Genomic DNA, 15,337 nt, shown 5'->3' on the forward strand with positions numbered 1-15,337 from the left:
CTACAGGCCCAGTTTCACTCTGTATTTTCATCAACAGCCTGGAAATACATTTAAAATCCTTATTGTTTAATCCAGCTTAGTTCAAACTAGTGAAATATGAGAGCAAGGACATGATAGCAATCACTTAATAGTCACAATACACATTCACTTAAGTATAAAGTCCACATGAAGAACAACGGAATACAGGCCAGACCACAACTGCCTGTCTTGGAAAAAAACAGGAGTTGCAGTAACAAGTAGATGGGAGCTCCCAGGTCAGTGCTGTTGCCACAAAGTTAATGTCTGCTTTGGGTGTAGATGTGAGAACAGGGAGTGTTTTTACCTCTGTGTACAGGATCAGTGGGATCTGCCCGGGGCTGCTGCATCCATGATTAAGTATGCATGTGTCCCCTATTTGAAAAAGCTGTTGCAAATATGAAGGTTCAGAAGAGACTTGACTACAATATAGAGATACTTGCATGGGAAGTACCTTTTTAATCTTTCAGAAAAAGGCATACTGATAATCAGCTGCTATAGCATGAAATGTATTTAGACACTGTTATAGATATTTTGGAGCAAAGGTGATAAACCAGTTACCAAGGGAAATTGCATATTCTTTGTGACTTAAAGTTTGAAGGACTTTGAGGATGCCTTTATAGATCATCTAACTCAAGAATACATCACTGGTCTCACAAATGGGTAAGCTGGGGAAAGTCCATACCCTGTGTTATGAGGAGGGAGACTACTTCTTCTAATAGTTCCATGTTGTCTTAGGTACTCTGGTCTATAAACACATACAGATAGGATGTAATGGGAAACCAGAAGAAACTCTACACCGTGATTTTTACACTGGATTTTTTCATTATTGTTACTTTTCTGATTTGGCACAAACATGCAATACATATAAGGAGTCCAATATTTAAAGAACAGGCCCTATTCTAATCTGTAATCAGCGCAATTACTTTCATGAGAGTTGCCAGGAATTAAATCATTTCCCTAATACATGGTATAAGAATATAATCTTCTTGCATGTCACTGTGTGTTTGACTCCTGTAAGCAGTTCCTCATTCCTCTGGCTGGCAGACGTGTCCTGCTTGTACATCTCCATGAAGGTAGACCGTGCCAGTAGAGGCCTGCAGAAATCCCAGTGATGCACGCTTGCAGCCAGCACTGTGCGGTAGTGGCAGTGACAGTTTTGTTCCTCCAGATCTGGGAGCCAGATGGATAGACAAACCCAAAAGAAATGGAAAGAGGATAGCAAGATAAAGGGCTGAAAAGTCCAGGCCATGCCCTGGGGTACATGCGGTGGGAGGCTAGTGGTCCACAAGCCTATACGTTGACACTGTCACCATCTGGAGCATTAGTGAGGGCTGTGGCAAAGACCCACGTCTTCAAGTTTTAATAACAGTTTGTGGGGGGAAAGTGGCGTTATGTAGCTCTTGCATCATTATCAGCCACCAGGAACACAAGCCTGAAGTTTGTCATGGGCTTCCTACTTAAGTTTGGATGGTTTGCAGCATCTCAGTATGCCTTCATCTCCCCATCTGTAAAAACAGAAGTCAAGCTCATGTCCGTGCAGGGAATGTTGAGGTCAACATGATGAGTTAGAGTGCAGTCTTGGCAGAATGGAGGGGATGCCCTATTCCTTTTAGTCTAATAGTCTAAAATCTCTATTATCTCATGAACTTGTAGGTAATATTGTTGAGCTGTGAACGTTAAAAACAAATGCTCTTTGTAGTTGGTCATCTCCAGACATTTCTGTGTAAAAGCTACTTGGTCTTCTGATAACTTGCAGTATTTATTTCCTAGGCTTTCCAGAAGTGCTCTTTTATGGATGTAAACTCAAACAATCATGCTGAACAGTCCAGAAATGATACACATGTTAAGGACATAAGGCCTGGGACTTTAATGCATCACAAGGAAAAGAAGGTAACAAGTGGCATTTGTAAACATGCCACTCAGTCTTGGCATAACCTTCTTTCCTTCAAAACTAATCTTATATCTTGTGTCCTGTTCTCTCTAACCCCCACCTACCACTGCTCAGTGGTTGCCTTCCTTCTATCTCAGTATGGCTCAGAAACGCTCATATGGAACATTACGTCAATCTACATTATGTATGTGTCTCATCAGTAACTATACAAGGGTTGCATGAAGTTTTATGATTCTGTGAAATCAAAATTAAAAGAGGATCCATTAGTTTCTACCAAAGAGATGCTCATACTCCTCAGAACATCCTTCAGTGCCGTTCTGGCAATGAATGGTGAAGCGTCTCTCCTAAGCCTTGTTCTTGTCTCTTGAGGTGAATTAGTGGTTCCTCTCAGTCTCAAGAGACACTGTAGGGAATTTCTGCTTTATTTTGCTTCATTTGTTGGTCCCAGAAATAGTGATTAGATATTCAGAAAACCCATTCAGGTTATTGGAAGACAGAGTCAAGGTGGATGGACCAAATTTGCTCTTACTCTGAAAGTTAATGTCCAAGATTCACTCTTTGGTCATGAGACTTAGAAGTGATGCCCTGTGTCTGGGGCCATAACCAAGCTGGGGTGAATTTCACAGCTTTGTCTGGACTGAGGTTGCCAGTTGAGTTGACTGGTCTTAGTGAGCAGCCAGTGTGCAGGATGAAGAAAACTACAATTATTTCTGCCTTTGCAGGCATATCTTTTAAGTAAGTTTAAGAATAATGAATTGAATCATTGCTGGGCTTAGGGAGTCATGGAGGCATTACAGCTTGTGAGCCAAATGCCAGTTTGCAATGAAGGGGGATACAGTGGGGAAGAAAACACAGCTCTTCAGCACAGCATTTCAATTTTGTCATGCATTTTGTGTGTGTATGCAAATTGGAAATAGCAGTAATATCTTCTCTGATGTGGCATCTAGCTCCCCAAGGATTTTACGGGAGACATTGCAGTTCAGCTTTTTTAACAGAAACTGAGGCAGGGAGAGAGAAGATGACAGAGAAGAACCCAGCTGCCCTGGAACCACAGTGAGCTGCATCTGCATAGGGCACTGTACCTCTAAAGCACAAGGTGACACCTAGATGGTGGTGTCTGATATATTATTAGCATCAAAAGCCATACATCCCCCCAAAGGTACTGCTGCCAGGTCAGGGCACTGCACGCAACGACTTGGCTTCGAGCTGCCCAAACAGCAGTTCTGGTCTAAAGCTGCAAACACCAGGCTGGGTGAGGGTGCAAGTTTATGGGCATGAGTAAAAGGGAAAAATTGCTTTGTTGTGGAGAGTATGACGACAGTGTTACAGAGAAAAAAAAAGTGTGACATATCTCTATTCATCCTCATTACTACTGGTGTCAGAACGAGACGATTGTATTGTTATGCAAAAACCTGGGTCACCACTCAAGACACTGAACATCCTGTAGCACAAATGTTTCTTTGAAAGGTGCTGCCAAATAATTGCCATAAACCACTATTTATCGGAATAACACAGAGTCCAGGAAATTAAGGTTAATGAGATCTGGTTTTGTCATCTGACATAACAAAGTGTTTATTGGCTTTAAATATGGAGCCTTATGGTCATGGTAAACTCATAGAGGAAATGAATTTTATTGTGGTTTTATTTTTTAGTAGAAAGGCAACAGTTCCTAAAATGAGATATATTGTACAGTGACACCATGAGGTGTTGCACTGATGCTTGGAACAAGAAGTAGAACTTGCTAAAAAATGGGAACTCAGCATATCTGCAGGCAACAAGTGCCATTAAATGGCCTGGCCTAATTCTGTGAGCTCTGACATGTAATGGGCCTGGGAGGCACTGACCCCTGAGCGAGTCTGGGCCTGAGGTGACCATGAGCCCTAGTTTTGTTCTGATACCAGCTCTCAGCATGAAGTGCTGACAGCATCAGCTTGCCCACTGGTGCCTTGCTGGCTGTGGCTGGTTTGCGTGATAGGTCCTCCCTATTTAGAAATATGAGGATGTCAAGGTATCCATGGAGCAGCTGCACAGCCTTGTTACTGCTAATATGCCTTTGTAGAGATGAACTGTGACTCTGGTCTATTGACGACTTTCTCACTCCTGCGTTTTGATTGTGTGTAAGGTTTTTCTTTGTAAAATCCTTAGTGTATAAGAAAATATCACACAAGATGTAGAAACTATACCTTGTGAACCTCTGTGTGCATGGGGAGTACATGCACTAGCCAACCTGTGGATCACTCATTAATCTCAGCTGGGAGGGCGACTCTCCTGACTGATTTTCTGCACATCTTGATGCTCATATAAGTATAATTTTCCCTTCTGGTGTGTTAGGAGTCAGCTTCTAGTCTCAAGCAATGTCAGCAGTAACGCTTTTGGCTCACTGCCTTCAGGCACTTGAGGCCAGATTTCGTTCCTTGTTGGCAAGCCATCTTTTGACTGTAGATTTCTCTCTTGCTCATTCACAGGCATGTTGTCTCTTTTGGTCAGTCCCTCATGCTGATGACTGGTGTTTGTCCTAAGTTGTCACTAGCACTTAACAAACCAAGCCCCAAAGAAAAGCCTGGTATTACGAAACTGCATCTCCAGGTGACTTCATTTGAAAATAAAGAAAAAATTTCCCTTAAATTTGCATTGCTGGGAATATACAACTTTTGAGCTGGTGGATGATCTCTCTGTGTGCTGTTTGGAGTTGCTTCTATAAATTAATGTAGCTCAGTGTTTCATTCTGTGCTTCCACATGCGCTGCAGGATGCCACTGGTAATTTTGAAGGAGTACTTTTAAGCTACAGGGACAAGGATTTAGAAATGCTCAGATCATGTTAACTGTGATGGAACAATGCCACTCAGGTGTGAGCAACATTAGACACAGCAAAATGTTATAATTTGAAAATCAGCTTTTACTGGTACGAAACTTCCTTCCGAGGCTAGCCAGACTCTTGCATTTGGCTCTCCGGTGAGCTAGCAAGCCGTAGCGCTTGTCAGCCCTCCCACATCAGGCTCCCTTTGATGTGTCCCAGCAGAACTTTATCAGATACTGTGAATCTTTTCAACTTGCATCTTACACAAACTAGGGATTTTTTTAACTGGAAAGTAAGCGGGTCAAGGTGGAACTGTGTTGGAAACGAGGTAACTAGTGTGCTTTTGCATATCCTGGAGGCCTTGTTAAGATAGGAGCCCTAGGTAACAAGCCATGCTGGCCACATGCATAGCCCAGAGCAGTAATGTCATGTACTGTTCTGCCAGAATTTGGAGTTTTGCCCCAAAGACAGACAGGAATCAGATGACAACTTCAGACAAGCCTCTGCAGCAGTAAACGGAGTGGTGAGTTCATGAGGTCTGCACTTCCCCTGAGAATATGATGATTAATTTGGGGGAAAAAAGTCCTGTAAAGTTAACAGCCCTGAATAACTAAGTAATCCGACTTTCCCCCTTAGGTGTATGGGGCTACAACAGGATCTCCCACAGATAGTGACCATCCTAAAGAGAAGAGGGAAGGGAAAACTGAAGAAGAATTGGGTTCTGATTCATCCAGCACAGCTGACATTAAAATTGGCTTTTCAATGAATGACAGTCCTACATTTAGCAAGGGTTTGTTTGTAGACGGTAGAGACTATTGTAAGAAAAACCTCCAGAATATGAGCACAAACCTGTCTGGTGCCAGTTTGCCAGAGGATGACAAACGAAGAGGGGCTCAAGATATTTTAGGATCCCATTTTCCAGCTGTTGAAACTGGAAAACCAAAGCCAAACTACGGACTCTCACAAGATGCTCGCCAGGGCCTGCCGCAGGGTGAAGCCTTGCAGGCCACAGGCAAGCATATCCCCATCAGCAGCGTTGCCCCTCTCATGAGGCACACGCAGGAGGATTCGGGGCCTCAACCTTCCTCGCAGGAGCAAGAAGTTTCTGCAGTCAACTACAATCAAATTGTGCTAAGACCCAGAGCATCCAGAAGTAACAGTGTGAACAGCATTGAAGAGACAGACTCATCAGCTAGCTCTCCAAGTGAAGACAACCCACCCACAGAAAACATCGCCTTCATGATTACAAAAACAGCTGTCCAGGTCCTTTCGAGTGGGGAAGTTCATGATATAGTCAGCCGGAAAGGTGGAGATGTGCAAACAGTGAATATTGACGTGAGGAAGGATGTGGTGTCGGAGAAGGGTATTCCAGAAAACGCAGACAGCGAAGAGCCAGTAGTGTGTCTGGACAAAAAACCCGTCATCATCATTTTTGATGAACCGATGGATATTAGGTCAGCATATAAGCGACTTTCTACGATTTTTGAGGAATGTGATGAAGAGTTGGAGAAAATGATGACAGAGGAAAAGATAGAAGAAGAAGAAGAGGAGGAAGAAAATGAAGCACGTGAAATCTCTGAGAGCCAGAAAGAAGAGCCACCAGTAGTTAATGACAGAAAAGCAGTCACAGAATATTCAGCAGCTCAGAGTCTTAACAAGCAATACATATTTAACCTTCAGTCTTCCTCTGACCTTGTAGAAACCAGACCTCCTGCAGAGGATGAAAGCACAAAGACAAATTTTAACAAATACCATCAGATCTATGGGCTAAACACAGAAGCAAACTTGGACTCTGCTGATCAGTTTGGAAGCAGGCAGGATTCTAAGAAAAAATTTAAATTCAAATTCCCTAAAAAGCAGCTGGCTGCTCTGACGCAGGCAATACGGACAGGAACCAAGACCGGGAAGAAGACCTTGCAGGTTGTAGTCTATGAAGAAGAGGAGGAAGACGGGACCCTGAAGCAGCACAAGGAAGCAAAGAGATTTGAAATCACCAGGTCTCAGCCCGAGGACAGTGACAAAAGTGCTTCTGGGAAGCAAGAGGGACCCCCGGGAGCTGCAGTGTCCCTGTCTAGGACTGATGAAATTCGGCAGAGTACATACCGTACACTAGACAGCCTTGAGCAGACTATAAAGCAGCTGGAAAACACCATCAGTGAAATGAGTCCAAAATCTATCCCTGAAAGCACATACAGCTCTGAGGGAAGCACTGTCCCCTTCTCAGCCCAGATAGTACCAGAGACCCCACCCCGAGAGCTTGTAGTGCTGGATGAGAGCCGTGCTGGCGTAGAGCCCCCTCCGTCAGTCCCAGCCACTTCACGTAAGGTACCTTAGTCCAAGAAATCAAACCTCCAGCTGCTTTCTAAAATCTGCAATAATCACCATTAAACAAGAGGGTCTTGTGATTTGTTTGCTTCCTTTCAGGTGGCTTGTTTGGGCTCCCCACAAGGTGTCTAACAGCTAATAGACCATTGGGTTGTTTTTTTATTTTAAATCTTTGCTGCTGATTGGTGATGGGCAAATGCAGGGGAGCTGGGTCGAATAACCCGCTGTGTGAAATGACAAGCGTCACTGACATGAAATCCAGGCTGATCAGTAGCTGAGCAGTTTTCTCCATTTGATTCTGGAAATTAACACCTGCGGTGTGAAGCTCCTGAACTTTCCCTGCATGTAGTACTGTGGCTTTTTTTTTGGCGCATGGTGTGCAGTCTCCTCTTCAAGCGCAGCGGTACTGATCACACCTTCTCCTTGTCTCTCCTCCCTGCCCCTCCACTCGTTTCCGCAGGGCTCCAGCACTGCCTCCCAGACAAGCCGGATGCCGGTCCCCATGGCTTCAAAAACTAGACAAGGAAACATGGAGAAAGCAGGCAAACAGCACAAGCTGCAGGATCCACGCCAATACAGACAGGTAGTTTTACCCTAAACCTGGTGTTTGGATGGACATTTCATGTTGTTTGTTTATTTAAAAACTCCAAGTAACTGACTGAGATTATACCAAATAACGGATGCCTGTCTTTCGAATGAGGTCTAACTGGACATCCTGGATCCTGGGGGCATGATAGTACCTACTGATCTTTCTACCATGCTTGTGCATGCATGTCTGCAATAAAACACCTGCTGCTTCTTTGTTTTGGTTGTTTGTTTGGGGTTTTTTTTTAGTTTTTTGTGTGTTTTTTTTTGTTTTAACTGTAGTATTCAGTTGTAATTTTAAGATGACAACTATGTGTTTACTTTCCCTTTGGTAAGTGTGGCGGTTTCTTAGGAGAGCTGGGAATGCTTCTGTTCAGAGACTCTTTACAGGAAGCCTTGGACACTAACCTGTTGGTGTAATAGGTGGCAGTAGATGCACATTAACCCTCCGGCCGGACAAGTCTGTTCTCACGTTAATAACCCAGAAGCATGGCCAATGTAGTCACTGGTCTATAACCCGTAGGTCGCACCTTCTCACAAAAGCTTTGTTGGCTCGCTCTCTCTCTGTGCACTCTTCCTTGGGCACTTTGGTTTTCTACCAGGTCCAGTCCACAGCTGCAAGACTTAGTTCAGGCCTCAAACTGTTAATTCTTATTCTCTGTAGGGCTGTTTTCCCAGGTCCTGATGGTTTATCATGTTACTGGCTTTCTGACAAACTGTCTCCTGCCATCTTTATTTGCAGGCTAATGGAAGTGCTAAGAAAGCTGGTGGGGACTATAAGGCTACTTCCCCTACCCTACCTGCTTCTAAGATCCCAGCCTTTTCTCCCACTTCTGGGAAAAGCAGCTCAGCACCTGCTTCTAGCGGTGACAGCTCTAACCCTCTTAATCTACCTACTAAACCCTCCATTCCTTCCTCTAACCTTCTCGGTCCTCAGACAGGTCGCATAACTTACTCTACCTCCCTCATCCCCTCTGTCTCTAACGGCTCCTCCAAGTTTCAGAGCCCCACTTACCCAGGGAAAGGTCACCATCTCTCGTTCTCACTACAGACTCAAAACGGCCGGCCACCCCCTCCTTCCTCCTCTACCTCCCCCCCCTCCTCTACCTCTCCCACTTCACTGAACCAAGGTATGAAGAGCATCAGGACAATCCACACACCTAGCTTCACCAGCTACAAGGCACAGAACGGAAATGCCGGCAAGTCCACCCCATCCACAGCCAAGGAGCCATCCTAAAGGCTAAGCACAGCACGCGTGCAAGTTCACCAAGGCTTTTTGTTCATTTTCAAAGAATCCGCAGCCAATATTTTAACGAGGGGATGTAACCATTTTGCTGTAATGCTGGAGGCTTAATACTAATCACGTGCTAAATACTGAATTACTACACTAGATTAGAGTGAAGCTTTTTTGTAAAACTCTGTTGCTGTTGTAATGATAAAAGAGCGTTTTCTTCCTATAGGCAGCACCTCTTACAAAAAAGTGTGAAGGTGTGTGAGTGAACTTGAGTGCGTGTGCACAGCGGTGTACTGAGCATGGGAAAATGTATGGTTAAAAATTTAGTAAGTTGTTTTGTATAAAGCTATTTTTCATTATGGGGACTAGAAGTGAACAGAGATATACTAAAGTGTGATTATACACAACTGTAAAACTGAAACTAAAATATTTTTCTTTTATTTTGTTGTTATTTAGCTTTGTTACAGATTTCTATTTTTGTCAACAAATGTCATGGTTCCTTTCAAGATCTTTTTGCCAAAACATTTTGATACTATTGTAATGTACATTTGCAAGTAGTATGCTGGACAGTAAACCTCTACACAAGAAACAGAACAAGACTGATCTTAGCGTGTATGAGGCAATACAACTATTGCACTGCCGTTCAGATTATATTTAAGAATTTGCCAAGCAAAAAAAAATAAATTGTTTTACACATAGGTAGGTGCCGATTAGTTTTTTTCTTCGCTAAATCCACCCTTTTCTTTCAGTTTTATTTTACTGAGACCTGGCAACCCATTAATGTATTGCATTGTGGATTTTAAAATGTACACTTCTGTACTGTTCTGTATACTGGCAAACTTTTGTACATATCTATAAATATATATAAATAAATAAATACTGTATGTGGCTGGGCACATAGAGTAGTTTTACCACACCAAAGTTAATTTTTATGCATGCTTAAAAACATATATGGGGAAGGGTTGAAAAAGATGGCTGTCAGTCAAATAAGAAAAAAAAGCAAGAAGCTTGCATAGCTCATGGTTTTGTAAATAAATTTATTTGTATAACACCATAATGTAATATACAGAACTATGATAAGCAAAGATCTTTACAAAAATAAAGGGCTGCATGCTTATATATTTGTATTTTGTCACAATAACTTTTATAATGGTCTCAATTAGCTGTTAAGCTGTTTGCCTGAAAGAATTAAAGAGTCAGGAGAAAAACTGACTTTTTTTTCCCCCCAATTAAGGCCATAGATAAGTATTGATTTTAAAGTGGGGTCTTCCAAATTTGCCTGGACAAAAGCTAATTGCTGGGACTCCAGGTTAGAAAACTAGCAAGAAAAAAATAAAGCACCCAAACCTTTGACTGATTGGATGAAGTATGATCTCTTCCACCTTTAAGCAGGCTGTTCTTTGTTTTTTTCCTCCTTGTGAAAAAGGAAGTTTCCTAAAAGTGTCATTTCAAGGCTGAGCCCTCAGCTGGTGCATCCCTTACAGCAGGAGCAATTAAAGAATGTAGGTGTTAGCTCATACCTGGTGAACATGACACGCAGCCTGGCTCCAGCAGCTCTCTGCCGAGTGCCACTGCCTCCGCTGGCATGCCAGCCCAGGCCCCGGGCAGGCGCAGGACGCGGGAGCCTCAGCCTCGGGCTGAGGGACGAGCCCGGGACAAGCTGGGTGCCTCCAAAGCCACAGGGAAGCGCGAGGCACAGCTTGGAGCGCTCACGCTGAGCGACCAGAGTGAAGCCAGTTCCCTTCCAGCTGGTACAGAAAAGCGCTGGCTCTGCAGCCTGGCCTGGGAGCAGCTGATTTGGGTGGGAAGAGCCTCTGAAGAACTTCTGTCACGCTGCACACCCTGGACCAGGCACTTTCCAAGGTTGCCTTCTACCTTATCAAGCGTGGAGTTCATTACTGCCTTGCTCTGAAGGGAACACGCCTGACCTAATGCCGTATCTTGTTGCCAAGAAGGGCTGTTGCATGTCCCCACACAACAGACAGCAAAGGCAGAGAGCACCAGGAGGCTGGGTGCCATGCTTCTCCTTTATGGCGCACTGCCAGAATAGAAGTTTAAGGTAAATGATGGACATACAAGTTTTTGTTCTTAAGCAGTTGGTCTGACATCCCCCAGGGAGTCAATACTTAGTGAAAGACAGCAACTCCCAGATACCCGATTGTCCACGAGAGGAGCCCCCCATGAGCCATTGTACAGCCAGGCAGGGTCCCTCACGGCAGGCTTTGGTCCTGGCCCTCCTCCGCCCTGCAGCGCCGCAGCACGCACCCACGGGCCGCAGCGCTGGCTCTGCTCCAGCCGCTGCTTCTCACGGCCTCTCCGGGCCAGGGGCTACAGCAAGCACATTCTCCGTCTCTGTTTAGTTTAGACGCTGACAGTAGTCGTATGAATAACCAGTCGCTGGGTGTGCGGCAGGCAGCAAGGCAGTGCTGTACTCGAGAGGTAAATTATTGCTTGTGGTGGAGAATGTGGGAGTCGCCATCAGGGAGCGAACACAACACCCACTCGCGGCCTCAGCTACGCCGCGACCTGCACGTCTTCCAGCAACCACCACTTTTTGTGCACCTCCATGCCTCACCCTCAGTGCTGGGTGCGGCACCTGCCAGGAAACCAACCACAGTCTCAGACAGCACGTAACCCACTGCACAGGCACCGCTGCTGGAACCAGCGGGAGCCGGGCCATGTTTAACCCTCCCCATCCCACTTTGTACAGCAAGAAGCTGTCGGGCTTTCAGGAACGCAGGCAGGGAAGGGCTGCGCGCAGGCTGTAGCTCAGCACCGGGAACGCTTTCAAGTGCTGAGCAGAGTGTTCAGAAAAATCAGCAAGTCTGTAAACAAATGCCTTGAGCACAGGAGGAAACAGCACAGGCTAGTGCCTAAAAAGCCATGTTTCTCGCTGCAAACCAGTTGTGAAGAGGCAGTTTTGGTGGAGGTGGCTGCAGCCAGTTAGGGACGAGAGCCACCGGGCAGCTGCTGCTGCAAGAGGGGGCTCAGAGCAGACAGAGCTTCCCCCAGCCGGCAAGGGGCTGCGCTCCCCACAGCGCACCGGCAGCCAAAGAGGGGACCTGTGGTAAAGCAGCCCAGCCTCCTTGCTGTCACCAGGGCGCTCCGGCACACGCAACTCCAGAGCTCAGCAGCTCTTGGGCAGTTTAAAGATGAGAGGCTCTTCAGAAAAAAGTAACCCTGCAGGGCACCACGTCCCCAGGGTACCAGACCTGCTACCTGTTGCGTTTGCAGTATGAGTCTCTTACGTGAGCAGCCATCAAGTTTCCTTAGTTTGCAGCGATCCCATGGGTTCAGATGCGATGGGACCTCACTGCTCTGAAAAATCAGAAGTGAAGCTCTTCACAACTCCCTTTTGAGGTGGAAGGAGCTAGAAGGTGAGGAGCAGGACCTTCCTGCTACCTGTTGTAGTCTGAGACAGCCCAGGACTTCACAGCAGAGTAAGCGCCATCCCTGCATGCCAGCTGACTCTACCTATGTGGGCTGCAGCAAAAACGAAGCAAGACAGCACCCAATCCCTGCAATAGGCAGGCCACAGTGGTGGGAAGGCAGAGCAGAATAGGATGCGTAGGCATGTGCAGGGCATTTCTGCCTAGAAATGTACAGGGCCAAAATCCATATGATCCCGGAGCTCCTGAAGGCAGCTCTTCCTGCACGCTTAAAAACTCACAGGTTTGGCAACAGAAGATAAAGGCAGATTTTTATGGTCTCATGACCATGAGCCCCACGTGCATGAACCACTTCAGCGATGACTGTTTCAAGTCATTCCCCCTCTCAGCCATGCATCAAACTACACCCTTCTTTCTGCAGGCTGGCACAATTAATTGCTTGATTACTATCTAATGAGGACAGTGTAATGACCCAGCTTTAAAAATGAGAACACAACTTTTTATAGCAATGAGGCCACAGTTCAAACTCTTCTGTATCAGGAATAGTGTGGCCAGCAGGAGTAGGGAAGTGATTGTGCCCCTGTACTCGGCACTGGTGAGGCTGCACATTGAATCCTGTGTTCAGTTTTGGGCCCCTCACTACAAGAAGGATGCTGAGGTGCTGGAGTGTGTCCAGAGAAGGGCAACGAAGCTGGTGAGGGGTCTGGAGAACAAGTCTTATGAGGAGCAGCTGAGGGAACTGGGCTTGTTCAGTCTGGAGAAGAGGAGGCTGAGGGGAGACCTTATCTCTCTCTACAACTACCTGAAAGGGGGTTGTGGCGAGGTGGATGTTGGTCTCTTCTCCCAAGTAACCAGCAATAGGACAAGAGGAAATGGCCTCAAGTTGCGCCAGGGGAGGTTTAGATTGGATATTAGGAAAAATTTCTTTACTGAGAGGGTGGTCAAGCACTGGAACAGGCTGCCCAGGGAGGTGGTGGAGTCACCATCACTGGAAGTATTCAAAAAACGTGTGGATGTGGTACTTCAGGACACGGTTTAGTGGGCATGGTGGTGTTGGGTTGATGGCTGGACTTGGTGATCTTAGAGGTCCTTTCCAAACCTTATTGACTATGATTCTGTGAGTCTTTCCTCCTGCCTGGACAAAGCAGAGAGGGGTTCTCCTCAGATTGCTGCAGACAGAAAGAGACCCTCGTGCGCAGCTCAGCAAAGGATTCTCCTTTAGCTCTGCAGCAGCATGAAAGAAGTTAAAACTCCCTGGACTGTGGCCATGTCTTAATTCCGCATTATTGGTGCTGCGAGCGATACTAGCGGGGACTGTAACAAGCCCTTCAGAGAGTCTTAAAAAGCTGGAAGGTACTGTACGACTGCTACCAGGTCCCACAAAAGGGATTTCAAACTAAACCATTGATCCCCACTGAAACAGGAACTGCTGTTTGGAACCTTTTTAAAAATCCAAACGCTCTTGCTACTGACACAGTTCATCCGTTATTTCTCCATCAGATCTCGGCTCACCCATGTTCCTGATGACTGCAGCTACACAGCCCCAAGCAAGTCCTCAGACCAAAAGTACTTTCCAAGCCAGTTTGAACCCTTCTGATGATGAGTATAAAAACAAAAAACGGGCAGAAACTGAAATGTTAAGAAATTCTGTTTAAATATTTTAAAAAGCCCCTTTTTACTGTAAGCATGGTCAAACACTGGCACAGGTTGCCCAGGAAGGTTGTGGAGCCTCCATCCTCAGAGATATCCAAAACCCGACGAGCCCCAGCCCTGAGCTGCGCCTGCCCAAGCCCGGGCAGGACTAGGTGATCCCCAGAGGTCCCTGCCCACCTCCGCTGCTCCGCGACCCTGTGGAGCTGCCCATCCCACTGCCCATCCCACTGAATCCAGCTTCCTGAGGAAATACTGGCACCAGCAGTATTCACCTGTGGGCAGGCTACTGCACGCATGCATTTCCCTTCCGGTGTCAATCAGACCATCACCCTTCTCTTCCAGAGGAGGGTAAAAACCAAAAAACAACCAACTGACAAAAAAACCACCAAAAAAACTCACAAAGAAAAAGAAAAGCACCACAGGTAAGGGTCTGAAGTAGCTGATGTTAAGATCAGGGCATAGCAATGGCTCCTAGTAATGGCTGTTATCTTAACTGCTGCACCAGCTGGAATTTAAGGTGGCCCCAAATCTTGGCAGTCTTCAAAGAGCAGAAGTATCAGTGTTTCCCAGCCGCAGATACGCTGCCACATGCCACTTTCTTCAGGCGGAGCTCAGTAATTATCTCCTCTCCCTGATGCACCCAAGATTGCTCCCTGCATCTCCCCGTCAAGTGAAGTGCTTCCCCAGAGCTTCCCTCCCTCCCGCTCTGCCTGCCAGGTTATGTCCTCCAAGACCCGCATTCCACGGAAAGGGCCAGGCAGCGGTGGTCCGAACTGCCGTAATCCCCTTCGTACGCCCCACAGATACCCCCGACTTTTGTCCAAGCTCCTTCTGCAACTGCTCTGCAGCTTCCATGGGCCAGTCGGCCAGTGCAGCAGCAGCAGATATGGAGGCTGCAGAAGCCTTAAGTTTGTATCTGTAGCATTGTTGGCCAATACAATTCCTGTTTTGTGGTTTTTTAAAATTTTTTTTTTAAGTTCCTAGTTTTTCAAAAGATCTTGTGTTCTATTCCAATTAATACAATGGAAGTTCCATATTCTCAAGCATGAGAGTTGGCAGCGATGCCTCTAGATTCAGGAGTTAAAATCATTAGTTATCTGTAAACATAACCAAATTAAAATTAACTTGATCCATCAAAATGGCTGTCAACTCATAGTAAGACCAGATCCCCAGGACCCCTTATGTACCTTTGCAAGTATACAGCTTCACCGAGAAGACCCCTGCAATTTAGTGCGGATGCTCAACACACTCTTAACAAGCTTCTGAAGCTAATGATGGGACAAAATATGCCTCCAGTAAGAGATGACGGTTGTTTGCTGATGAACAGGATCACAGAGGCATCACAACACCGTATTTTGAAATCCCTTGTTCAGATCTTTACTATTAGGACTGAAACAAAAATCATCATCAATTAGTCTGTTTCATAAAAACATATACCTGTTCT

The 15,337-nt window shown here is 45.8% G+C and overlaps 1 protein-coding gene across 1 annotated transcript in view; it reads left to right on the forward strand.

Moving 5' to 3' along the window:
* The window catches only part of KIAA1217, a gene marked incomplete at its 3' end in the record, with an annotated part of 184,658 nt that extends 175,804 nt beyond the window's left edge, over nt 1–8,854 (forward strand). Inside the window, exons 17-20 of the mRNA XM_082015340.1 lie at nt 1,789–1,908; nt 5,344–7,032; nt 7,493–7,615; nt 8,360–8,854. Coding sequence (XP_081871466.1) covers nt 1,789–1,908; nt 5,344–7,032; nt 7,493–7,615; nt 8,360–8,854 — 2,427 coding nt within the window. The remainder of the gene's footprint in view (nt 1–1,788; nt 1,909–5,343; nt 7,033–7,492; nt 7,616–8,359) is intronic.
* Nucleotides 8,855–15,337: the final 6,483 nt, after the last annotated feature.

Source organism: Phaethon aethereus (assembly GCF_964289735.1).
Source record: "Phaethon aethereus genome assembly, chromosome: 2".
NCBI classification, from domain to species: Eukaryota; Metazoa; Chordata; class Aves; order Phaethontiformes; family Phaethontidae; genus Phaethon; species Phaethon aethereus.